Below are 22954 nucleotides of genomic sequence, written 5' to 3'. Positions count from 1 at the left end.
AGTTTAAAAATTTGCTTAACAAGCACAAAACTCATTGACTTCTAGAAGTAAAAGTTAAGCTGAATTCAGAGCTTGTGCATTTCTATATTCAATATCATAGCACAAATAAATAAAAGGGTTTTTTTCTATTAAGTAAATGATAAATAAATATATTATTGAACAAATTATTGGTTATATGCTCACATCACTCAAATTGAAGGCGTTGACCCTGGCTTGAATAAACTGCGGAACATCAGGATCCAGGGTGTATTTGTGTTTTGCTTCTTCACCCTTTTGCTTATATGCTATCTGCAAGGAAAAATAAACAAATTCTTGTTGACAAGTACAAGGTAGGTAATAGTGTTAACACATAGAGACAATGCAACAATGCTTAATTCTTACCAACAGATTGCAATTTTACTATTATTACAGTTTTTAAAATGTAAAGGTTTTTTTAGATGGAATATCAGACAGTAACATATAAATCATAAATATGGTAAAAAAATTAAAATCACTATATCGCATTAATAATGAAAAATTTCTTACATCACTCAATTGCTTGGTGTTGTGCTGAGCTAAAACCATTGGTATTGAATCTGGTATACTTGTAAATTTGATGGTGTCTGGGTGCTGACGGTATTTCTTTTCATTTAATGCCTCTCCAGCCTTTTTAGCTTTTTCAACATCCAGAGAACCGAGAGGACTCCATCCAATACCCTTGAACCAGCTGTTATACTCTTGTTTGTATGCATTCTGAAGGAGAGAAAGCCAACATGGACCAAGATTTTCCCACAGAAGTGTAAGAATTCTGTTTAAAACAATAATCACATAGTCTAGCTAGTGTGTTCTACATTAGCAAGAAATATTTATAAATTCTTGAAAAGAACACAGATATTTTTTATGCTTCTCTGTGATTTCATAAGGAAGAAAATGAGCTATTGTATTTTTGATTCAGGATTAATTTCCTATAAACTGTAACATCCTTTCAGTATTTACTAACCTTCCTTTTCTTTTGCCCATGTGAAAAATTTCACCAATCTTCAATTCTTAATAACTTCTAAACTACCATATGGTGACCGTTTAACATGGTTTAATTTGTTCTGTGTTTCAGCAGACTCTGTGAGACTCAGCCTTATACAAAGGTCCACAGAGCAGAGGCTCAATTTTTGGTTTTCTTCCTACAGTTTCTCCTACAGTAAAATATGCAGAATTCACAGACTGCAAGTGAAAAATTTACCATGGCTACAAAATATGCAGAAGGTTATCCCATATAAACATTCAGACAAGGTTAGTGCCCAGTCTGAATGCAAGGATATTGTGGACACTCTTTTTTAAGACCCTTCTGTGTTCTAACTCTAAAATGAGTGGTCCTCCATAGGGACCCATACAAAGTCAAATTCCACAGTATACAAAGAGGCGCAGAGTACGACCATGCACGCCCAGTCAACCATTTAAAACTCTCTACCTGCAAGAAGGACCAAGAAGGTCCTAGGAGAGATCTCCTATGCTAGAGATAATCCAGAATGTATTCCTAATAATATCAATAGTTACATTTTGTCCACTCCTTCATCCTAAATACTTAATAATAGTCCAACCACACTATCATATCTATCTCATGTGAAGACAAAGCAACTTAAAAGAAGTCTTAAAGAATAAAACAAAATTATGTTAGTTGCAAAATAAAGTTTTCTGACCAAATGTGAAAAAAAAGTGCATTTGAATACAATATTCCAGAAGTCTGCTCTCCACTGATACGCCAACATCAAAATCCTGTTGAGCAGAACTCACCTGGAATTTGGTATTTCTAAATGCCACCATCATCTGATAAAACTTCTAACAATTTTCCCCAAGACATAAGAAAAACAGACCATTCCCATACAGTAAGGGCAATTTTCATTGAATATAAACTCATATTTTATTTTTCACAGTGTGCAGGAAAACATCCATGAAATTGCAATCATTTAAAAACTTACGTCACTCTGAATTTGCATCATGTTCTTTGCAAGCTCAACGTCCATGGCATCTGGCAGATAAGTGTAGTGATGGATCAGATTTTTGTAGTGCGCATTAGAAGCTACATCCTGAGACTGTTTAGCAGCCTGGATGCTGTACATGTCAGGAGGCGTGTGATAGTTAGTCTTGGTCTTCTCATAGTCTTTCTTGTACTCCCGCTCAGACTGAATCTTTGCTACATTCATGTAGTGGACAAGCTTAGGGTCATCTTGCAGGCTTCTGAAACCAACCTGCTTTCCTTTAGCCTTTTCATATGCTTCTTTGTATTTATACTAGAAACAGAGGAAAGAGATCAAATGTATGGTGGCATGGCTATTGATGTCCACACTAATGCAAAAGAGAAGCTAAGCGCTCACGTCTTTCATTGGAAAAAGAAGCTGCAAGCAGCTCAGAAAGATAAGCTCTCCTAAATGGCACACCCAGCTACTGTACCTACATTAGCTTTTTTTGCTCTACCTGTACACAACAGGTTACACACACCACAATAAGATTGATCAACATTAGCTTTTCTTGTAAGGAAGGGAAAATTTTCCTACGTATTCCTGTGTTGAAAGGTGCATGAAAAATATCAGAGTAATTGAGACAATCCTTCTCAGTCATTTGAAAGCAATAGCAAACGAGTGGAATATGACTGGACAGCTTCCTCTAGTTATATGAAGCCACTGAAACTTATTCCACTTTATACAATTTGCACTATAAGGCCTTCTGATTCATGTATAAGCCATACTCCACTGTATAACCAAAAGCACCCTTAGCACATATTGTCTCGCAGTCTGTAAATAGGTGCAAATGTAGTGTATTTTCTGGAAATTTGTCTCAGAACGATTGCAAGAACTACTGATTCCGTTTCTCCTGTGAAATGTGGGTTAAGAAACAGTGCAGTACCATTTGCCTATCTAAAGCAAACAAGATGAGCATAAAATAAGTCCTACACAAACTAAGCCTTTGGGAAAGACTAAGAATCTCTTTCTCATAATACTGACTCTAGTGAGACCTGTGCAACATGTGAGGTCAACCATATGGCCTGTAATGGACAACTTTTTTACTAAATGCCTAAGAAAAGTATACCTGGAATAGGTACTTACATCACTAGCAATGTTTCTTGAAGCCTTGGCTAGAGTAATCGGAATAGCATCAAGTGACACATTGTTCCCTTTAGCTATTAGATCATGGTAGCCTTGTTTGTAATATGCCTAAAAAAGAAAATCCATATTATTCTAGAGAACCTAGTAATCATATGAACTATATGCAAGTCAAAGCTATTCCTAAGCTACTCCAGGCAATTCTTTAGAAGCAGATGCAGTGGGGATCATACGCAACTATCAGTCTTCATTTATGAGAACAGATTTACCTATTAATTAAATTAATTGAATTATTACTAAATGGTATCTGGTTGGAAATTCAAGTGACACCAAGAATGAAAAATTACAGTGATACAAGTTGGTTATACAGAACTGCATATCAGTGAAAGGAATCTGCAATATGAGTGTATCTATCTGTAACATATTACTCAAAAATTCATTAACACTGTGTAAAACATGCTGTAAAGAAGTCACTTACATCACTGACGTTAGCTGCATTGTATCTAGCTTGGATAAACTGTGGGACATCTGGGGTAAGAGTATATTTATGTTTAACTTCCTCTCCAGAAGACCTGTATAGTTTCTGTAAAATATACGATACAGAAATAAATCCTTCTTTCCTTGTATAGGTAGCCCTGGATCACTGTAAATTAACTGAGAGTTTATGTTTGATTTTGCAAATAAATGTACATTGCCACCTATCTCATAAAGATTGAGGCTGCACTTTTCATACAGAATTGTTGATCTTACTGATAGAAGGAACGCACCCTAAAAGCTCTATGCAGTCTTTACTCAGTAAAATTAAGCCCTTTAATGGACATAAAAACCTATTTCTGAAAGAGTGGGATAATAAGGGATGGTAGGACAGTGTAACAAAAGCTTGCTGGTTTATAATGATGGACATATTATGATTCATTAAACATTCTGTAGTTCATTCATTATTGTAGGTGGTAAAACATCAATAAACAACTTGAAAATTTCACATTTCTTAAATCAAATGTATTGCAAATATACTTAAATATAAATAGGCGGAATCAGCTGATGTGAACTGGAAGAGCCACATGATTTCCATACAGCTTTGCAGACTTATACCAGGAAATTACTCAGGCAAAATCAGAGCACAAAACAATGACAACACAGAGAAACACTTTCAGGCTAATAGTACTTTAAAAAATTTTAAAGACAATGCTCAGCTCTTCAGTAGATACATCTCTATTTTACTATAACACCCATTTCTTTCTCTACTTACATCATTGAGTTGAACTGAATTCTGTTTGGCTTGGACCATTACCGGAGAGTCTACCACACTTGTAAATTTAATGGTGTTCGGATGCTGACGATATTTCTTTTCATTCAAGGCATCTCCAGCCTTTTTAGCTTTTTCTACTTCTAGGGAGCCAATGGGGATCCAACCAATGCCTTTCATCCAGTTATTATAATCTGCTTTGTATGCATTCTAATAAAGGAGTGAAAACAATGTTTTAGAAGTTAGGAATTAGAAAAAACAATTCAGGGACCTCTCCTGAGTCTTCACAGTTTTTGCCTGAGACATCTCAAAAAAATTCTGTTCACTTGAGGTTTTACTTACATCACTCTGAATCTCCATCATATTTTTGGTCAGCTCCACGCTCATTGCATCTGGTAAATAAGTATAGTGGTGCAGGAGGTTCTTGTAATTAGTATTGCTGGCAATCTCTTGAGCCTTCTTGGCACCAACAACATTGACCATATCCAGTGGAATGTTGTAGTTCGTTTTTGTTTTCTCATAATCTTTCTTGTACTCTCGCTCAGACTGCATCTTGGCTACCTTCATATAGTGAACGAGTTTGGGATCATCTTGGAGGCTCTTGAAGCCAACGAGTTTACCCTTGGCGAGTTCATAGGCTTTTTTATAGTTAACCTGTTAGAATATAACAGAACACGGAGAATATAATCTTAAGTGTAGTAACTTAGCAATAAGTAAATAAAAAGTAAAGGCTACCCCTTGTTTTCTACAAAGAGTATCCCTCACATTTAAGTCACTGACCATACGTCTTAATAAAACCAGTCATGCATCTCTTTACAATTCACTCCTACACAAATGCATTAGCTTTCAAAGTAGTATTATCTCACTTGTACTGATGATAAGAGGGAGAGGAGTCTTAAAATACTAAGGGACTTCCACGAAGCCATCCCCAAGAATCTGCCCAAAACTCAGTGATGTCCTAGAGTCTTTCACCTCATTTATGATCAGGCCTATAATTAAGGACAGAGAGAATTCAAGGGTCCATTGCTCATGGAGCTGTCACTACTGACCTACTCCTCATGATTTTCCTTAGCCATACTGGAGTGCAAGATAGCCTGTTTATTCACAGAGAATTACACAATGAAACAGCCTTTTCTAAATGTAATTATACAAATACATTAGTGAAGCAATGAAATACCAATAAAATTATAACTGTGATAAATATGTCCAATAACATGCTCAAAAAAGGCAATAAAGAAGTTATCCTTCAGATATCCTTAATAAACATAATTGCAAACATTGTTTAAGTAAACTCTTTTGAATTATACAGTTCCTTTATACAGGAAGGATGTACTTACATCACTGGCAGCTTGCCTAGCAGCCTTGGCAGCTCGGATAGGAATAGCATCACTTTTTAGATCATATCCCCTTGATTTTAATTCTTCCAATCCTGTTTTGTAGTAGTTCTAGAACAAAAGGTGAATTTTGAATGAACAGTTTCTAACTAACAGAAACTTCATATTGTAAGTTGAATCAAGAGTTCTGGATTCAAAATATACTTACATCACTAATATTGTAGGCATTAACTTTAGCCTGTATAAACTGGGGCACATCTGGAGGGAGGTGGTACTTATGAATAATTTCTTCACCTTTGGATTTATACATTATCTGCAAAGAAAAATACAGAAAGAAATTTAGCAGCCCAATGTTTATATATTGTAAATGCTTAATAACGCTGAGTGACACAACTTAAAGATCTCATGTTACCTCACTCACAAAGGAAGACAGAGATGAATGCCAAGTGAATGGTATAAGCCCCATTGACTTAACTGGTGCGAAGAATACATTAAGAATGATGGACATAAACAAAATTACAAACACATGCACTAAAAATTGCCATGAACAGCCAACCGAAAAACTAAAAAAAATCTAATTTCCAGGTGATCTTCCACTGGAACAGAACTGCAAATACACACAAATGTTTTTGTGCGCGTGTGTGTGTATATGCACACACATTCACCTACACATTAATTTCAGGAGTTCTCTTAAAACTGGATGATAAAGTGAAGGTGGCCACAGTGCAGAAATTGATAAGGTCAGAGTGTAGCAACATGTTTTCTAAGTTCACTTACATCACTCAGCTGTTTGCTATTGATCTCTGCTTGCTTCTGTACTGGAGAGTCAGCCACTTGAGTAAATTTGGTTTTATCAGGATGCTTTTTGTAGGTGTGCTGAAGGAAGATAAATATACTTGCAGAAAATGCGTATAAGCAAAACTATTTTATAAGACATAGCCATGTAACATTACTTGAGATAGTTAGCAGTTATGGCATGAGTGCAGATAAGCACTGTCATGCACAACGGTTCTCGTTACTTTTTAACATAATCAGAGAGCAAATAAATTTTTTAAAGTATTTTTAAAGTATTAATGTAAAATATTTTGAATATGTATATAATTATTAAAAATGTACAGTATACATTATAATATATTATACACATTACAGTATATACATTTTAGTATATTATATACAAATATATATTTAAAGTATTTTCCAAGTATTGATAAACTAAACAAAATCAGTATTAATAAAGTAACTAAAGTACATTTAAGGATTACTGTAAAACTATGTTGACTTAAGCAGGTAAATGTTCGAGGTTCATTCTTCATTTTGGTACTATTCCTCTAATTTTATGTTATTACTCGTTAAAAAAAAGATTGTGCTGTATCTGTCTTGATCACTAGATGTCACAAAAGGCTCTAAAATACAGATGAATATGGTTTTTAAAAGTTATATATGCTAATAAGCACAAATTCAAAATCATCGAAGTTAACAGGAATCACTCTGTAAATTTCTACATGCCTCAGGAGCAGATACTCGGCATGTAGCTGGCTACTTGATAACCACTAGTGTCCTGTACTTACATCTTTACACTGGTCTAACTTCTTAATTGCTTCGTACTCTTGAGTTATGGTCTGAGGGAAGTAGCATTTTGTCTTTTCCTCCTCATAATCTGCTTTGTAATTTTTCTAGGAATAAAATCAGCATTCAGTAAGAAACCATAATTGAGCTTTCTCTGAAATTCAAGTATGACGGTGAAAACAGAATGATTGCCATACTTACATCACTCTTCATAGCTTCAACTTTCATGCAGTGTGTGTGATGTGGGTCCTCAAAGCTGCCCAAATAGTGTCCTAAAATATTCTTTTGATATGCATCTTTATATTTTACCTGGAAAAATAATCACACGTTGATAAACAAAAGTAATCAAGAGCATCAGTACTGAATGACATAACATAAATCAAATACGTACATCACTAAAATTCTTCAGAGCAGTATCAGTCTGGAACTTGGGTGTGTCACAGTAATTCATGCTGGTTCCTTTTGATTGTTCATAGGCTTCTTTGTATAATTTCTGCAAAAGAAAATAACGTCAGATAATGCAGTAGATTCCACTGCAACTCACTCACAACACAATAAAAATTACAAGAGTAAAACTGTGAAATGATTGCAAAGAAAACCTTTCCCAGAAGACTGAAAAAGATGGCACTTTTTTCCGAATGTTTTTTTAAAAAAACTTTTTTTAGTTACTCGTAGGTTTGTAAGGGAAGACAGAAAGGTCTAACTAACAGTTTTTGAACTTCTGACACTGAGAAATAGGCAATCTCTTTCCATACAGATGAAAACAGCAAGAAGAGAGAAACCTAGAAAGCCATTACAGTGAGTAACCAGAATATAACATATATGAATATGTAAAAGTACCACATATTTTGTCATTATTGGCATCAGTTGAAGTTCCTTAAAACATTAAGGGAAGAACTGCCATCTTGCGATCCATTTTCCACAGGGATCTAAATGAACTATACAATAATTAGCTGTCCCCATAACACGCCACAGCTATTGTTATACTCTGCTATGGAGAAATGACTCCTTATCTATACCATTCTGGTTGGTGGTATCTCATGACAAATATTGGTCTATAAAACCAAAAATACTAAGAAAGCCAAAGGAGAAGCCCTGTGAAGAAATTACGAGTTTGTTTTTTTGTACATGACTGAAAATCATCCAGCTGTACTTTGATAATACTTACATCACTCAGCACATCTCCCGCAGCTTTTAATTGCCTCAGCAATGGGTTCTCTGTAGCAGGAAGCACATTATAATCTGCAATAGCTTTGTTCTTTTCATAGTCTGCTCTGTATTTTATCTTTAAAAAAATAAAAATAAAAAGGGTGAGGTTTTAAAAATCAGTATTAAAAGCCAAACGCTCACTAACCTGTATCATCTTGAACTTTTCAGGAAAATTTCCCTGTTTTTTTAACTTATGATTCATGATGGCAAAGGACCATGAAAGGCACTCAGATCACAGGATTGCATGGATGACGAGATGGGAGGCAGGGTCGGAAGATAAGTGAGAGCTATTTAGTAGATGTCCCCCACCTCTAAGCCCCTCTCCAAACATTGTGATTTTTCAAATATCAGTTGACATCTAAGAATAGTCACATTCTTACAATTAATGACATAAGATTGTCTTCGCTGATGCATATACTATTGCAGAAAATGCAGAGACCAAACAAACTCTGTATTTTGAACAAAAGATGGGCCAGCACAACATCACTGAGATGCACTGAGCAAGGATGAATAAATATGAAAATACTGATCCAAATTCAGCTAGCTTAAGTTGGTCTTGGTTAACAGTATTGATTTGTTCCAACTGGAAACCAAGCACATAACATAATCAGAACAAACAATGAAGCCAATTCTACTTCACTGAAAGAAAATTCTACTTTTTGGGTACTATTGTGGAAGATCATAAGCATGGTGAAGAGTTGTTATGAGCTTCCTAGTGGAAAGCACACAAGAATACATCTTTTGTGTGTAAGAAAATATTTTTGACACTTGACAAAACAGTTTCAGCACAAACTGGCCTGACTTCAGAACTATACTCAAGCTAAACAGATGGGAGCACACATAACATACCTTACTGACGTTATTTGAAACTCGCTTATTAGCTTCATATTCTGGAGTTTCAGTCTGCATAAAGTAGATTTGGTCTTTCACGTTTTCGAAGTCTTCCTGGTATTTTCTCTGTTAGGAACAGAGACAGATAACAACGTATCAAATGCACTTACATTATAAATCAGACAGCCATGACGTAGCTTATTTAGGAAAAGAGAAATAACACAAATGGAGCAGGCAAAATTAATCAGTATTTTCCACGTTAGCATAAACAGAGGATAAAGCTGTTCATTTCAAGATTCTCTAAAGAATTCACTTACCGTGCTTATATTTTCTGCATTCATTTTCGCAATTGCAACATCATAGCATGGAGTTTGAGTCCACTTGCCTTTGATCTTGTTTTTATAGTCCTCATGATAAATAATCTATAACAAAATTTAAAAAAAAATATTAATCCCCAAGATATAGCTCAATTTTCACTTGACAGATTTGTTTTTAAAAGTCTTCTTTTTAAAGTTGCTTCACATTTTACATCTGCCTTATAACCACTTCATCAGTTATTGTCAAAAACACCTTAAATATGATTTGGCCTAACCACTTCACTATTCAGTTATCTCTCTTAGTACCTTCCCTGACCAAAAAAAGGATAAATAGGTGAAATAAGTCATCTCTTCTAGAAGACAGTTATTAATAAGAAAATCTCTCTATGAGACATCACTAACATATTCCTTTAGTTCTGTTTTCTCACTGGTCACATAATACTGGGACATAGTATTGCCCATTGGTTAAGCAGGAATTTATTGTTATTGCTGCTGAAACTTGTTATAAGAAAACCCTTTTAATACATGGATTGCCTGGTATATGTGATTTCTAGAGGACTCTATTCAAGCACATGGAAACAAAGTATCAATTGTTTAAACAGACAGTTCCTGTCTGTCTAACAACAAAGCATCTTCCTGAGGTTTGACTCAGTGTTCCAAATGCATTTTCAGCCACAGTTGTGTTGCTTATCACAAAAAAGACAACTTCCCCAATGCCTTTTTAATTGTTACCACATTGATATAGAATATATATGCCCAAAACAACCTTAAAAAAATTCTACATTCTATTGTTTTGGAGATACATATATAGCTTACTATTTTATTCATTTCAAAGAATTATGATACTGATTTTCCTTTTTACACATCTAAAAATTTTCTTGATGACAATTTAGCTTTTAAGCTAAGGAAGAACAAGATTCAAGAAATTTTCTCAAAATTAAATACTACCTTCTTTCACCTTCCAAATGGCTTCACTACAACACTTTTTTAGTGGCTTTGCAACCCTAAGTGAATACTGTAACTCCCTAATCTTAAACAGCAGATAATTTTCAATACACAGCAATAAAATCATGCGTGTCCTCATCATAATATTCTGAACTGAGTTGAAATCCTACTTCTGTCTTACAAGATTATGCGACTTAGTTCCAGTTTCTTCAGCAAAAGCTGATCTTCTTGTATTTCACTTCACCTCCTGCATTCCTCAGCTGTGTTTTATTCTAAGTATACCTAAAATGCATTGACAAGGACCAGTGCCAGAGTCTTTGTTAATCGTGCCACACAGTTATGGAATTTAATGTTGAATGTTACTTGTTAATTTGGTGTGCAAATCAGGAAGCAGTTATCTAAGTTGCCAGACATTTCCACTGACTGGTATCCATGAACTTAGGAACACTTGGGATATGTACACGTACAATGGTTTGACACTGAAAGGAACATTTAGAATGTATTCTGTGCAGCTGACCTGGGCAACTTTTCAGCAAAATGGGGTTATTCCTTGCAAGCAAGTAACTCACTCCAAAACCAGATATATATTTACATGTCATTGTTTACACTTAAGAGAACAGCAAAAGGGATGTTGTTTACTATTTTCTCTTGTAAACACAGAAAGTGTAAAGCAGGAGACAAAAAAAAAGAGGGGGAATTGGAAGTAATGTGTGTATGGTAGAAGCAGAAATGCTTTGTGAAAACTAAACTCTCCAACAAGAATAAAGCTTAGCCTTTCACCTGAGATGGGGCAGGACTTTCTCTGAGACATTTGAGGAAGAAAGGAACTGGCTTTTGCCACTGAAAATCAAAGGGGTCTTCATAAGAGCTCTGGTCTTTTCTTCTGCTTTCCCTTTCTTTAGGTACCTTTTTGCCTCTCTAACTCCAAAAGCGAGGTTTCTACAGAAAGAGGAGCCCTGCATTCTACTCACATCACTCAGCTGCCTTGTCACTTTCTTGGCTTGTTCCACGTCGGGTGGATCTGGCAGAGAAGTATATTTAGATTTTCGTTCATCATGCCCTTTTTTGTAGACAATCTGAAAATATGAAAGAAGTAAACATTTACAGTAACTACCAACTTAAGCATCAGAACATTTACTCTTAACTCTGCTAATGCCACCATTAACAAAAGTAGTTCTGTCCACAGCTACTGCAGCATAAACTCTTTCAATCAATGTATTCTGGAAGACTACTGAGAAGTCTCTTGATAATGACAGTGAAAAAGAATCAGTTCCCTGGGAAAGTTTTCAAGTATATTACTCTGTTGCTCCTGATAAACATGGGACTAGTGAACTTCTGGACATCTGCAAAATTCACTGAAATCTTTAAGTGAGACCTGAAATCCTCGGTTGAAGAGTTCTATGTATCTAAGTATCAGCAAATCACACAGCCTCACAAATTCCTGGCTTTTTTCTTACGACTGTTTTAGAGAGACAGATGTGTAGATGCACAACAGTGAACTGGGTTTACAGCCAACCCTGAGAATTTCTCCGCATGTTTTGAGAGATACTCAAGGTCTTCTTACAGATTACCTCAGAAGACCTTTCATAAATTAATTATTTAATTCATGCATAATCCAGCATCAAATTGCCAACAGATTTATACTCTAATATAGAGTACATACTTTCCTATAGAACTAGCACTACTATCAGAGCTATCAGTACACACCTATGCATTTTTATTTTCTGTTCCATTATGAGGTTTTTATATCTAGTCAAAGTCCACCACAGAGACTACCAAGTTACACTGTAACACTGACCCAACTGTCAGTCAGGCTTTGATACTTACATCACTCAGAGCCTTTTGAGCCTGTGCCACCCTTCTGAGCTCTGGACTGTCATTGTAGGGATAGAATAATGTTTTGTCTGCTTCCCAGTCTTCAGTATAGAGTTTCTTAAAAACAGAAAAATGCCAGAATACTCATTATGAATTAATCTCTGACTTGGAATGCTTCTTGCACTTCAGCTGCCTAGACCTGTGATTTTTTTTTTCTTACCTTACTGAACATTGCTGTGTTTTTTATTGCATTCACAAGCTCTGGAGCATCAGGGGGAAGCAGGTACTTGTCCTTATTCTCCTCCCAGTTCTGTTTATATAACACCTGGAAAGAAAGACCAGCACATTAGTTACTCTACTATCAGAAAAATATTTACATTTGTGAATAAACTACCTGCTCTGAAGATTTTTTCAAAGTGAGAGTCTCAAACCAGTAACATTGGAAGACATCAATTGGAAACATTTAAGATTATATTTATACTCACCTTATCAACTTCTCTGCTATCTCTCCCAGTGCGTCTAAACTGTTCTATAAATACTGCTTTAGTGCCCTGAGCTCAAAGCTTTATTCATATCACTAACCTCAGGATCAACTAATGTTCACAACCCTTCCAGAAAGTCAGAACTCACTCACCTTGCTCACTTGCTGTGACACCTTCTTTGCATGTTCTATATCCTTGGCCTTTTCATCAACATGGCAAATAGTTCTAGCAACTTCACCAGCCATGCGGTATTTAACCTACATCAATGCACAACAAAACACATTTATTCTTACAGCAAAAAATGACAGTTTTTTTTAAAAACAGAATATTGACATTTTTACATTTAATACTGTAACCACACAAAATCTGAATTCAATAAAACATTTAGGACTAGTTGTTCCTTCGAAATGAAGCCTACAGAAACAAATGGATTTTGTGAATTAACTGAGAAAGAAATGCAGCTTTGAGACAGTTTCAAGAGCTGTGAATCCAAGTTAGAGGTAGTGCCCTTCTGTAATCAAAGAGTTCTTTCTAAGAGTACTTCCACCCTGTATAATGAGACAGAGAGATCTCCACGCTATGCAGTATATCTCAATTTCCCAGTCCATCACCATGTAAACACTAGCTGTAGTGCCAAAGACAATATAGCCACATTACCATGGCAAAACAGCAGCTTGGGCACAAAAATCATCCTAATGCAGTTATACCACTCCCAGCTTGACAGCAGGCTCAGTCAGCATTAGCGCATGGATTGCTGCATCACATTCCTCCATATATCCTAAGTCAGGAGTGGAGCAGAATTTAATGCACGCTTTTCTCCTGAACACAGGTTAGGCTAGGTGACTACCCTTTCAGCTTTAGGGGTTCCCCTTCCTAGGCACAGAACTCTCCCTATTTACTCTATGAAGAATTAAGAAGCCTTTCCAGGCAGATTTCAGTTTCTCAAACTGTGAGGTGTATTGTTGAAAGGTAGACTAGTGTTGCTTAAAAGAAAGAGGGGAGGACGAGCTAGCTTCCAGAACTAGAGGCACTTGCATCAGTGGGGCAATTGTACTTGGTCTAGCTTTCCAAGGCAGATCACTAAGAGTGGGATTCACACAGAGGGGACAACACATCTTGGAAAATCCCATAGTAAATGACAAAATGTACAGAAGTTCATTTTGCAACACTTGGAGAATCTAAGCATCATTTTTCCAGGACCTCTTTAGGAAACTGACTTTCAGTTGCTTTATAAAAACAAAAATGTTTAAACACATTTTAAAAACAAAATTCTATGGTTATTTACCCATAGAATGGGTAACTTAACCTCAACAAAAATTCATCGGGCACGTCATTCGTGATGACTGCAGGACACAGTGTGTGGAATCTTCAAATTCAATGATATGAGCATCGCCATCATCTCCCGTGCCTGTAACTTCTGATCAGAAATTTTCAAACCTCTTTAGGCACAATGAAGCAAGGCTATTATTCAGCTAGAAAGGAACCATCACATCTCTTTTCCTCAAAGGCCTAAATTCCAACCTACATCACAGAACTCAAATTGTCGTATACTCTGTATTGCTCACTCTTGTAATCTGATAAAGTTTCTGCTAAACGTTCAGATTGCCTTATCACAATATCATCAAAAAATTACCACTTCTTATCTCACATTTCAAATTGTGACTCAGATTGCTTCTTTACCACTCAGTAAATATTTTTTCTTATGACAATTGACACCTACCTCACTGAGCTGGTCTTGCACTTTCTTGATTCTCCGAATTTCTGGGGTATCAGTTGTGGAAGCATATGGCTTTCCTTTTTCTTTTCTATATTTTTCTTTGTACTTGTTCTGAAAGACAATAATGACAAATACAATTAAGACGTATCCTAAAGATCTGGCAAAAAAATTATGTAGCAATTACTGATTTATTTATCTGGTTGGTATTGGAATTTTGGCCAATTATTGAATAATACAAACTGGCATTACTCAATTACATTTGCAGAGTTATGCTTATTTTAACTAACTGACTTTCTTCCATCTGACACAACAGAAAAAATCCATTTCTACCTTTAGCCTGTTTTAGATCACCTCTAATTGATTATATTCTCCTTAGGAGCTTGGTATTGATAAATTTACAGTTATTTGTTTCAGTGACCAAAGATAAGGAAAATATGTGGGTGAGGGTAGCAGTCCTAGAACCTATGATCTCACATAACCCTTAAACAGTGAATGCTGGTAGGTAATATACATTAAAATTTAGGAAAAGGGATCTGATACCATCTGCACCTGTGCAGAGCAGTCATTTTCCACTTTTCACAACATCGTACAGTATTGGTCTACTGGACTTTGGTATCCTCTACCAGGAATTTAGGTTGGTGCTTGTTCCTATATAATGTGCTCAAGGATTTTTCCTGGATATATATAGAGGGATAGAGGAATATACTGTTATAAAAAATATTGAGGTTTGCTATTCAATAGACATTAGTCCCTGTTATCTTCCTTCATTTGGATATCCTAGTCAGATAGGGCAGGACTCCTGTTAACTGACATCTCTGACAATCTTCAGCCATTTGTCTGAAGCCACTTTTTGTGCCTAATGATTACCTAATGCACTTAAGCAGGAAACGGGCAAGAGATTGGCTAATTCAAAGAAGCAAATAACACTAATACACATCATGAAATGAAGTAGAGGAGACAAAATAGTAGTACAAAAGTTTGCAATAATACCTATTACATATTTTTAAAGTTGGTGTTCCTCAAGAAATAAAAGACATGGGACAATTTACCTCACTGAATAGGTCCTTCATTTTATTACTATGTTGCAGATAAGGTGTCAAAAACTTAGATGGGTCCACTTTTGTCCGTATTGTCTTCCTTCTGACTGGAGGCGCTGCACCCTCAACAGAAGGTTTTTCATGCTCAACAGTATAGGTGACAGTTTTAGGACCTGTGAAGTCTGTGCTAATGGTCTCAGTGATCTCGGTGACCACCTGGGAATAAAGAAAATAAATGATTACTTGCTTTATAACTATAAATCATCATTTTACGATAAGCATTTTTCACGTCCCCTATCTAGTAAAAGGATGCTCAGTTCTTATCCAGGAACCACCTCTAAGACAGAAAATCAGTGACACTTTTCCTACTGAGATTACCCAGTATGCCTACTATACATCACCCGACCTAAAAAAACCCACAAGGAATTAACCGGCTGATTTCTGTATCAAACTCATGTAATTATTCTCCAGAGGAGCTGGAAGAGTGGGGCTCCTGTTGGCTCTGTTCTATATGCATAACTTCCACTGGCATCAGGGGAGGTCTCAGGTGGGACCACCGGCTACTAAAACCAAAGTGTAGAAATGTTCTCAGTGCTGAAGTTGTGTTGAAGACACATGTCGCACAGCCAGGGCTCCTAATCATGTCACTGAAAGCTGTGAAAGCAGGTCAAAGGTGCATACAGCCATTCAAAAAGATTATCTTCTTCTTGCAAAAGGAAAGGAACAGACACAGCAGACAGACAAGACCAAGTCTTTGGGATCTTGTAGCAAGTACACGATGCACCAGCTGACTGAACAAATACCTAGAATCCACCTTTTGTACTAAACTACATTTTCTCATAGCCAGATCACAATCATAGCAGAGACATAGCTGAGAAACTTATATAATCAACTGATCAAGCATCCATTGGAAATATGTCCTTAATTAATTTAAATGGTTTATGTACTTGGGTATCAACATATTCATGCCATAAGCAATAACTTTAATACTAAGATTCTAATTAAAAGCATTTAAAAATAATTATTACAACTTAAAAATGTGCTCCAAAATCACCTGAATAAGTGTCAAGTTTTATTTCACATCAGTTCGTTTAAAAAAAAGTGCCTTAAAAGGGAATGCATGAGGCTTAGATTTCTGATAGCTATTTGCATTAGTATGAGACAGACCAGAAAATACATCAAGCATTAAACATTAAATCGAGAAGTATACAAAACTTACATTATAAAAGGTTTGTTTACTATGTGAACATTAATTGCATTTCAGTAATGTTGTCCCAGGATGTTAGTAGTTACTTCAGCACTGCCACAAGTTTCTCTCTTACAACTCTTTTCAAATATACAAGTGTTCATCTCAGTTTTGGCACTGAAAGCACTGGAGGGTTTGAAACCTGTCCAGGCAAACACTGTGAAAAGCACAACCTGCTGTTAGCTTTCTAACAAAACAGCGAAGCTATGTGCTTTTATAAAAAGTTGGAATGTATTTCTAAAACTTGGAGAGGCTTGATTCTGAAAATACAGCATTCTGTGCAAAAAATGCTTTTATTTTTATATGATAAATCATAGGACCACATGACGCTAATGCATTAGACTATATTTACAGCTGATGGGAAAAGGTCTAATCACATTAGCTAGAAAGATATTACTCATATGTAATGCTTCATTCCACAATACTGTTTTCAAAAACTGATGCAAATTAGACACAGAAATAATCCGTCATGCTATTGTTCCCTTTAAATCCACTCTGGCTACGGATTTTAGAACACCTGATGAACGCAGTGGTTGAATGATCTTAAAAATAGTAAGATGGGAGTCATCCTTCCAAAGTGTAGTCCTAGATTACTTGCTCAAACAGGATTAATCAAATCGTGTTTTATTAAATTAAAAATATAGGAAGACTTTGGGAACAGATCCTTTGTTTGGAAGGAAACACACCCACAAAGTGAAACACTAAACTTTTGTTTCCGCATAAGCCTATGCCATAAAGAATATTTCATGGTAACATAGCATCGAGTTGGGTTATATCAGTATTATAAGCAGAATTTCAAATTATGGTAATAACTCCTTAGCGATTCAAATAGTTGTTACCAGTGACGTGAAAAAAATCTGCAAACCACCACTTTTCGGTGAAATTACACAAGGTGAAGAGAACAGAACTGATACATGTAAACTGGTTTCAGGCAGAATCTTTTTATATTTATCTTCACAACAAGGTTAAGTATAATGCATGTATGTGCCCGTTGTTCATATGTACGTATCTGGTCACATTCACATCCTCGATAATTCTGTTCATCTTTAACACTAATGATTGGATTTTTGTCACTATGTTACCCAAATAATCTTCCTGCCTGTGTTTCTTGTTATTAACGTAACCTGTTGCTTCATTTTGTCAGCTCCTGCGCAAACAGCTGCTGGGCAGGAGCAAATGGAAGACTATCAGCAAGACACAGGGCAGGACAGAAATTAGCACAGTCCTTTTCTGATGGACACATCCACAACTCCTTCTAATGGAAACCAAAGAGTGGCAGATAGGATACTCAGAACAAGCCAGGAGTCCTCTAGATCATCCCACAACAGCATCTTGCAGAGGAAATAAAGTATTAAGAAGCAACTGTTCACTGCTATTTGTGTGTTTAATATGAAAAAGTAGTCCTCAGAATACAAAAGACCATTAATTTAGCATTATGCATTAATTGCACGCACATATACACCACATGCAACACCGCAGGGACCTTTACCTCATGTGGTTCACCCTCCTCAATAATTGTCTCTTCAATGTAGTACTATTAAAAAAAAAGAGAAAAAAAAAATCATTGTTAGGCCAGATCATACAGAATAGCAAACTGTAGCTTCTGTTAAGCTGTTTTAAAAACATACTTCTGGAGAAATAGGACTGTAGTTCATAGGTACCTATGTAGTCACATTTGCGTCCTTGGTAATTCTGAACATCTGATCATTTTTTGCATTAATGATTGGATTTTTTTCCATACATTCCTCAATTAATCATCCTCCCAAGTAATTAATGAAGGATCATTATCTAATTTACCCACAAGAAGGAAGACAATAATGACCACACTAAAAGAAAGAATCAGCATTCAAAAAACCAGGATTTTCCAAGTGTTTGGTAATACACTTGGAGAGGACTGCAGTAGGTTTCTCTCGCTAAGGCAGAGTTGTTCGTACCTACAGATCCTTGAAGGACACCATAATTACTGGCTACCAGCTAGACTTTGTACTACTGATCACAATTCCGAGCTCAAGAGCTCAGTCAATTTTCCACCCACTTTATTGGCCACTTATCCATCCCACATCTCATAAATTTGGTGATAAGAAGACTATGGGAGACTCTTTCAGAAGTCTTCCTAAAGTAGTCAAGGTATGCAACATTCACTGGTCTCCCCTCGTCCATAGCAGCAGTAAACTCATCATAAAAAGCAATGAGTTTGGTCAGCCATGATTTGCCCTTGATAAATCAATGTTCACTGCTCCCCATGACCTTCATGTCTTTCATGTGTTTAGCAATAGCTTCTAAAAGGATTTGCTCCATAGCCTTCCCAAGGACTGAAGTCTGTAGTTCCCTGGATCTTCTTTCCTGCCTTTCTTGAAGATGGGTATGACATCTGTCTTTTTCCAGTCGCCAGGAACATCCTTGCATCGCTATGAGCTTTCAAAGATGATAGCTCTGGATCCATCCCCTCTGGTCCCACGGAACTATGTACATCCCAGGGGGTTAAGCCATCCCTAACTCTGTCTTTCTCTGCTGTGGCTGCTACCTCACTCCCACATCTCTGCTAGGAAGCTCAGAGATGTGGAAGACCATAGGACAAGCCTTATCAAACCCGAGGCAAAAAAGGCTTCAAGTACTTCAGCATTTTGCCTGTTCCTTGTCACTAGCTTCCCTGCCCACTGAACTATGGTCCCACACTCTCTTAGCTTTCCTTTTGTTGCTGATGGCACTTGCAGAAACCTTTCTTGCTGTTCTTCACTTCCCTTGCTGGCTTCAACTCCAGATGAACTTTGCCTATGCATGTAATAATGGACTTTATAATGTCTTATGTCTTTATGTTCCTCCCAAGTGGCCTGCTCCTGCTTCCACCTTCAGTATACTTCTTTTTTGTGTTCAAGCTCAGTCAGGAGCTCCCTGTTCATCCATACCAGCCTTCTGCTGTGTTTGACTTCTGCACATTGGACTGAACCATTCTTGTGCTCTGAGAAAATTGTTCTTGAGTATCACGCAGCTCCCCTGGCCTCTTTGCCCTCCAGGGCTGTTTCCCATGGGATCTTCCCAAGCAGGCCCCTGAACAGGCCCAAATCTGTTCTTCTGAAGTCCGGGATTGTAGTTCTGTTTATCTTGCTCACTATTCTCTGAATCTTCAGCTCCACAGTCTTGTGGTCACTGCAGCCATGGCTGCCCTTGACCTTTGCATCTTCTGCCTGTTCTTTCTTATTTGTGAGTAGCCCATCCAGCAGAGCATCTTTCATCAATCAACTGCATCAAGAAATTCATCTTCAATACTTTCCAGAAATCTCCTAGGTTGCTTGTGCCCAGCCATAGGCCCTTTCAGCAGATACTGGGGTGGTTAAAGCCATCCAAAAGCACAGTGGCTGTGCCTTTGAGGCTTTCTCCAGCTGCCTAAAGAAGTTCCCAAGGCGCTATATCTCTGAAGTGGCAGATATGCAGGTGGAGCACGAACCTTCCTCCTGTTGCCAGAAACCGTGAGCCTTCTCCATCCTGACGGCCTCCATCACCCATTTAACCAGGGTCTCCAGCTCTCCTTCCTTGCCATGTGTGGCTCTGCCCCTTGCTTTTCACGAAGGTGCTGTCAACTTCTTCTTCACCTTCCATGATGGTGCAAAGCCTGCTCACCTCTTCCTTCAGCAACCTGCAGTGCAACTGAGTGACCTGACCAGAACACATCTCCCACCGGAGAGGCAACAAGGGCTACGTCCCTGCCTGCAGCGCTCTGAGGGCTTCGCTCGCCCGCTGGCAGCTCGCCTTTCCCCACAGCGCTCCGGAGCCGGAGGCACCAGAGCCAGCTCCGACCGGAGCCGCTGCCCAAACGCAGAGCCCGCCGCCGCCCTGCTCGCCGCTGGCCGAGGCCCGCTCCGAGGCGCCGCTCGCGGCCACACAGCAAATGGCGGCCGCACGATGGCGCCGTCCCGCCAGCGCGGCAGCCCGCCACAGCGCCGCGCCGCCCCGCGGCCGGTGCCGGTCGCGCTGAGGGGAGCCAGCCCCGTCGAGGCGTCACCGCCTTCCATCTCCCCGCGCTGCTTAATGAAGAAAAAACCACTTAAAGATGTTGCTCCATCCGCTGTAGTAAAGAGCAGCTATTTTATTCAGAAGGTGCGTAACTTGCCACTGACTTCCAGAAAGGAAAAAGATGTAAAATGCGGGTTTTATCTTTGAAAAATCTCAGCAATTATTTGCTCGGGGTCACATGCCAAAACTGTGGGAAGATAAAGCCTCTTGAATCAAGTCCTAAAAAAATTCTCTTTAAAATTTTCCCTTTTCCCAGAGTTGTTCCTCAAAGTTAGGTTCACGTAACTAGCCCGTACTTCTCAAGCCATCTCATATTGGGCTGTTTTGTGGCAGTTTCTGCTCACTGGCCCTATACCGTGTGTGACCCACCTTCCACAAAGCCTCGAGTAACTCAGCAGCAAAGGTTTGTGTCATTCACTGTGGTTTTTTGCACATCACAAATGGCTAAAATGTCCAGTGCAGGCTAATAACTCCAGAGAAAGAAAAAATAGTATCTTAAAATCCTCAACGTTTCCTCAGCCATTCATTATTCAGCAACAATTTTCTACTCTTTTGGAAGATGAATTTCTGATAGAACTCTTAGAGGTTTAAAATAGACGATTTGTATAGAAGTGGAATTCTAGTTAAGAAAACTCTGGAAAGGGTTAAGCTGCCTTAAAATTGTACCAGATGCTATCGTTCCTGTTTTATTTAACTTCTCACTATGAATATCTGGAGGGAAGCTACTAAAGCAGCACCATCTCGGTCTGTCCTAGGGATGTGGTGACAGGAAGGCAGGCGGTGAAAATTAGAAACAAAGAATGAAACAGAGTTGTGTAGACAAAAAGCCCAACATACCATAATTCCAGCAGCAACAAATAAACATTGACAGCACGTAAATATGCATTTTGTTACAGAGAGCACATAATGCTCAGGAAGCATAAAGGCAATTACAAGTAACATGCTAATAGGAGACTTAATGAAGGACTGGTGTCTTTGTAACTAGGTGGTACAATGTCTTTGAAATGAACTTTATGAACAGTAACACTTATTTTCCAAAATGCATTTAACTAATTCAACTGGCAAACCATTTGACTCCATTCACTATTCGAAATTTATAAAGTCAGCAGTCAGGGCTCAATGCTGTAACACTACCTGAAATCAACAGTCCATTGAATATAGTGTGGAGATTAAGAGTCGTGGGATGTCTACATTTGTCCTATCTTCTTCTTTTCCTCAGAGACTGAGCAATTTGTTATAATCACTGATGTATTTCATAACACATAATTTCATTTCAGAACAGTAATAATGCAACAGGTAAGACCACACCGTTAACCTCGTATACTGTTTCAATAGGGAAGTTGTTATTCCAATGGCACTGACTCATGATAGAAAGCTGTATGTTCCCCAGTGCCTGGGGATTCTTTTAATCAAGTTGCTGAGACTAAATAATTAGGCATATAACTGTGAGTTTAAATGATCTATTGGGAAATTAATCCCTGATGCAACTCCATGGACATCTACCAGTTTAAATCTAGCTCCATCTCTGTAACTTCTAAGGCTAAATTGGTTAACGGTACCTTGGTGGCACAAAACTGCTGCATTTCTGCATTGCAGTGGGCACAGAGGTGAGGCTAGAAAGTGGCTTCCAAAGTCATCTTCTCTAGCATGGATTGGATGACAGAGGGCAAGCCAGGAGAGAAAAGAGATGGCCCACTGCATCTATAATTATGCAGAAGAGTAATCACAAAACCTCGCGATGCGGGTGTGGGGTGGTTACAATCCTTATTTAAACAGATAAACTATGACAGGAACCAGGGAGACTTTGCTCCACTGAGAGCAACTTTTTTGTTGTTGTTGTTTTTTACTGATCAAAGCATTTAATAGATATCTAATCATATCCTAATTTTCAGAGAGCAAATAGCAAGCAACCGTCTATGCTCATGAGCAATGTCTCATTAATGTCTCTTCACAAGGCATTGCTCATGAGCAATGTCTCTTCACAAGGCAGGAAACAAATATTTCTCCTCTCAGATTTTCTTCTTACCTCCACAACTTCCTCATATTCTTCTTCCTCCATTTTGAGGGTAGTCTTCTGTCTCTCCCCGACTCACTGGTCACGCAGCAAATGAAAGGGTGAATATA

General features: G+C 37.7%; 1 protein-coding gene across 1 annotated transcript in view; it reads right to left on the bottom strand.

Moving 5' to 3' along the window:
- NEB (nebulin) overlaps window positions 1-22889 on the bottom strand; it is a 131676-nt gene extending 108787 nt beyond the window's left edge. The window contains 24 exon segments of the mRNA XM_072873954.1: window positions 184-288; window positions 526-732; window positions 1953-2264; window positions 3078-3185; window positions 3553-3657; window positions 4324-4530; window positions 4663-4974; window positions 5658-5765; window positions 5863-5967; window positions 6432-6530; window positions 7223-7327; window positions 7422-7529; window positions 7612-7713; window positions 8389-8505; window positions 9279-9386; window positions 9578-9682; window positions 11494-11598; window positions 12350-12454; window positions 12558-12662; window positions 12972-13076; window positions 14540-14647; window positions 15586-15789; window positions 18309-18353; window positions 22857-22889. Coding sequence (XP_072730055.1) covers window positions 184-288; window positions 526-732; window positions 1953-2264; window positions 3078-3185; window positions 3553-3657; window positions 4324-4530; window positions 4663-4974; window positions 5658-5765; window positions 5863-5967; window positions 6432-6530; window positions 7223-7327; window positions 7422-7529; window positions 7612-7713; window positions 8389-8505; window positions 9279-9386; window positions 9578-9682; window positions 11494-11598; window positions 12350-12454; window positions 12558-12662; window positions 12972-13076; window positions 14540-14647; window positions 15586-15789; window positions 18309-18353; window positions 22857-22889 — 3123 coding nt within the window.
- Window positions 22890-22954: the final 65 nt, after the last annotated feature.

This window comes from Ciconia boyciana, chromosome 10, assembly GCF_034638445.1.
Source record: "Ciconia boyciana chromosome 10, ASM3463844v1, whole genome shotgun sequence".
In the NCBI taxonomy this organism is placed as follows: domain Eukaryota; kingdom Metazoa; phylum Chordata; class Aves; order Ciconiiformes; family Ciconiidae; genus Ciconia; species Ciconia boyciana.
The sequence above is the reverse complement of the archived record's forward strand: the minus strand, read 5'-3'. Positions and strand labels throughout refer to the sequence as shown.